This window comes from Adiantum capillus-veneris, chromosome 5 (assembly GCF_014529385.1).
Source record: "Adiantum capillus-veneris isolate H3 chromosome 5, ASM1452938v2, whole genome shotgun sequence".
NCBI lineage: Eukaryota > Viridiplantae > Streptophyta > Polypodiopsida > Polypodiales > Pteridaceae > Adiantum > Adiantum capillus-veneris.
The window spans coordinates 89,898,587-89,902,518 of NC_140935.1; the positions used below are offsets into that span (position 1 = coordinate 89,898,587).

Sequence of the window (3,932 nt, forward strand, 5' to 3'; positions counted from 1 at the left end):
GTTGACGCCAAAAGCTCAAATCCATGCCCATGTTTGGTGCTCTAAAGTGTGCTGACTATCTCTTATTCTCAGGGGGAGAGGCCACTCATCTTTCTAATGCTCCTGCAAAGCTCTACGCAACTATGACGTTGATAATGACATAGTTGCACCACTTACATTTCATGGACAACTGTGCCCCAACGACCTCGTCCTAAGACATTCAAAGAATGAATAAGAACTCTCTCTTAAGAGCATGGCATGACAAAATGCTTTCTCCTAGATGTCACACATGGAAATCCATAAAAGGGAGGTGAACCATGCTCTTATATGGTTCTCTTTATGCTACCTAGCTTGCCTACCTTGGCACGAGAAGGGAAGACATCAGTGGGCCGCAATTTACAATGCTATCACAAATATTCCTTGAAAATACCATGAAGCCCACAAGGCAAAAGTGCTAAAGGAGACCAAAAATGTGCCTCCATCATTCAAAAGAGGTGAGTTCTTCAAGATGGGTGATCTAGACTTGAAAGGAGTGTGAGGGGTAGCCAATCCTCCAATGGGTCGAGACTAGAGTGTAGGTCGAAGTTAATCATTCTGAACTCGACTTCATGGTTCATGCGGCCCAAAAGAATAAGAACTATCCTTGGCAAGCTGGTTAAGAAGTTGTGATAAACTCACAAGGGCCTTCTTGTTTGTGTGTGTGTGTGTGTGTGTGTGTGTGTGTGAGAGAGAGAGAGAGAGAGAGAGAGAGAGAGATGCAGTGTGCTCATGGATGGAAGTTAGGGCTAGAAAAATTTTCCCAAACCGGTTTTCAGATCAAAATTTGAAGGTTTTGCCGCTAATTACACTAAAGCTTGTGTAAATTTGCCGATTTTCTTAAAGGCAGGCTTAGAATCTAACCGGGATGTTACAATTTCAACCGGCTAAAATACCTTAGACCCCGGTTTTTTTCTAACACTGGATCATGGAACCCGCTCACAAGAAGTTTTGGACACATTCTCACAATAATTCCCACATCACGAGCTTCTGCTCGGGAGGCACCGCATACCTAGCTAGATACGGTTGCGGCCACAGGACGGTCGGCCCTTCACGAGCATAAGCTCATGATGTTATGCATTATATGAAAAACACTGAAAAAGGTTCCCTTTTCCTCGTTCAGAGGATCAGCCAACAAGAAGATTTAAAATTTTTCTCATGTCAGTGAACGGACGACAGCGTGCGCACATGCATCAAGGATCGTTCGTAGAAAAGCTGACGTACGTTGTAGCTTTTGACAGAGCAAGCACGGTTGGAGATTGTCCCGTCATGGTGAACGTAGCCGTTCGAGTTGAACGAGAAAAGGGAAGGCTAAGGAATCGCTCATTGGAATCGGGAAACGAGCGAGAGAGAGAGAGAGAGAGAGAGAGAGAGAGAGAAAACTTTTAGGGAGGAAAGGAGGGTCGGATGAAAGGGAGTACTGTGGCTGCTACATAAACATGATCATAATATTAGCATATCAATATAGTGCTTGTTAAAGCAAAGGCCATCTTTTGCACCAATACACCCTCACCATTAGTAGTAGTAATAGCTGTAGTAAAGCTGAATTTGGAGCTTTATGGAATCATCTGCACAGGCTTTTGGAACTATACCTTGCTATGGCCTGCTGGATTCCATTTTGCAACACACACACACGACTACAAATTATCTCCAGTATCCCCATAATCACCATCAGCACTTGGCGCATTTTCTTGCTGGCTGAGGGAACAGGGTTGGGCTACACGGATTAAGCTCGAGCATTCAAAATGCAGCGAGCTTGGCACCGGGTAGTGTGTTAACATCTTCAAAAACTATGTACCTTCAGTATAGCATGGGCCGCGGCCTCCCCCTTGTCCAGCTTTTGACTTACAATTGCATCGATTCCATCATTGTTAGACCTTGTAGAAAATCAGAAATCTACACAAAAGCCTGCCACGGGCTTTGATGAAGGGAAGCGTATACATACATCCAGTATACCCTATCCTCAGGCGACGAGCTCATTGCCAGAGCTGTGATTGAGGAGAAGGGTTATATACCACATATGCTATAGAGATGATTAGCTCTCACACCACAGTGGTAGCCGAATTATTGTTGAGGTGGAGTAAGATTGTGGCACGGTCTGTGTTCCGATAAAACGAATCATCCGATTCGACAAGTAGCATTACGTGCTCGAAGAAGGCTATCTCACAAGGGATGTTAAGAGGCCCCTTCTGCTCAAAGCCAAACTGTTCTTTGGCTTTCTCTAATAGCACCCCAAATAGTGGGTGGTTCACCAAACTGGCTTTCACCAGAAACCTCTTCTTCTCCTCCCCCACATACACGGCAAGGTACCCCTTGGGGGTTGAGAGCTGCCTGCTCAGATTGTTAAGCTTTAATGGTGAGCTTCCCTTGCTACTGCCTGTGCTTTCCTCATTTGTCGGCTGCAAGCATTCCATCTCCTCATCATCCCTTATCTGCGCATCAAGGTGTCTGCTGGAAAAGGGCGTACATGCGCTCAATGGACTAGTGCCTACCTTCGGGCAAGACAATGCGCGAGGTGTTGAAAGAGTACTACCCTGGCCCCTAGAGCCGCAAATTTGCCTCGGGCTTCCACGGCTTGGCGCTGTTAAAAGTTTGGCTCCATTTTGTCCTTCATCTTCATCATCAGAATGCAATTGCATGCTTAAGCACCTCAATGGCGCTAAGGTGAGCCCCAAACTTAAGCAGGAGTGCGAGCGGGCAGCAGATCTGCGCGACGCCATGGACGCGCCACTGAGGGTGGTTTGCTTCAGGCTTTGCGCTCTCCATCTCCGTAGAATCTGCAAAAGGTTGCTGGCTTTGAGGCTGGAGACATGAGTATGCTGATCACGGGCGAAAGCTGAGTCCTGCAACATGGAGTTCCTGCAGCTGGTGGTGCGTGTATATGTCATGTTTATGGCCGGAAGCTCTGCGAAATAATGTCCTTGTCGACGTTGCTGCTGCTCCTTTCTTTCTATATTCTTGTGTAGCAGCTGCTCGTCATGCTCGATCTGCTTCTCCCAACGTCGTTCTTTACTCATTTCCTTGGGTATGTGTGCCTGTGTGTGTGTGTGTGAGAGAGAGAGAGAGAGAGAGAGAGAGAGAGAGAGAGAGAGAGAACGCTACAAGTTTCCAATGGCTTCGCTACATACCTTGTATGGGGGGGAAAGAGTCAGTTGAAGGGGAATTTGCTCAGAGCACGCGATGAAGGACTCTGCAATAGAGGCAAGAGACAAGTCTACTATAAAAGAACCCAACACAATAATGTATGGCCAGGGGTCCCGGCCCCCGGGAAAACCATTAACAAGCTAGCAATAAATCAGTCTATGCTAGAGAGAGAAAAGGCTGATGCTACAGCGAGAAATTGAGAGAAAGAAAGAGAGAGAGAGAGAGAGGGGATCTGACTCATCTGAGTCTTGAGAGACAATCACTGCATGTGCATTCTGCAAAGGGACCATGTTTGTTTTGTAAGGGTGCAGCCACATGCGGGGGTGCTACCCCCGCCCTAGCTACTCTTGCCCAACGTCGGCCCTAAAAGTTGCCAAATTGAGTCCAAGCGTTTGCACTGAGCAGAGTTGCTCCACGCGGTAGTGAAGCAATCCTTTGCAGCCCGTGCTTGTCGCTAGGACCATGCGATGGTGTACATGCATGCCCGCTTACATAGGTGCTTGATTTCAATGCCAAGGCCATGCGCTCCATGCCCCCCCCCCCCCCTCAAGCATTTGCATGCGCTCCATACCCCCACCCTAGCTACTCTTGCCCAGCGTCGGCCCTAAAAGTTGCCAAACTGAGTCCAAGCATTTGCACTGAGCAGAGCTGCTCCACGCGGTATTGAAGCAATCCTTTGCAGCCCGTGCTTGTCGCTAGGACCATGTGATGGTGTACATGCATGCCCGCTTACATACGTGCTTGATTTCAATGCCAAGGCCATGCGCTCCATG

The 3,932-nt window shown here is 47.8% G+C and overlaps 1 protein-coding gene across 1 annotated transcript; it reads right to left on the reverse strand.

Moving 5' to 3' along the window:
* Positions 1-1,442: 1,442 nt before the first annotated feature.
* On the reverse strand, positions 1,443-3,288 carry LOC147457703 (uncharacterized). Its single transcript, XM_086512534.1, has one exon. It carries the CDS (start codon positions 3,030-3,032, stop codon positions 2,058-2,060), a length of 975 nt encoding a protein of 324 aa, XP_086368660.1. The 5' UTR covers positions 3,033-3,288; the 3' UTR covers positions 1,443-2,057.
* Between the last annotated feature and the right edge of the window lie 644 nt (positions 3,289-3,932).

Excerpts from the sequence above, each read along its gene's own strand:
- LOC147457703 (XM_086512534.1), bottom strand. The coding sequence starts at position 3,032 with ATGAGTAAAGAACGACGTTGGGAGAAGCAGATCGAGCATGACGAGCAG.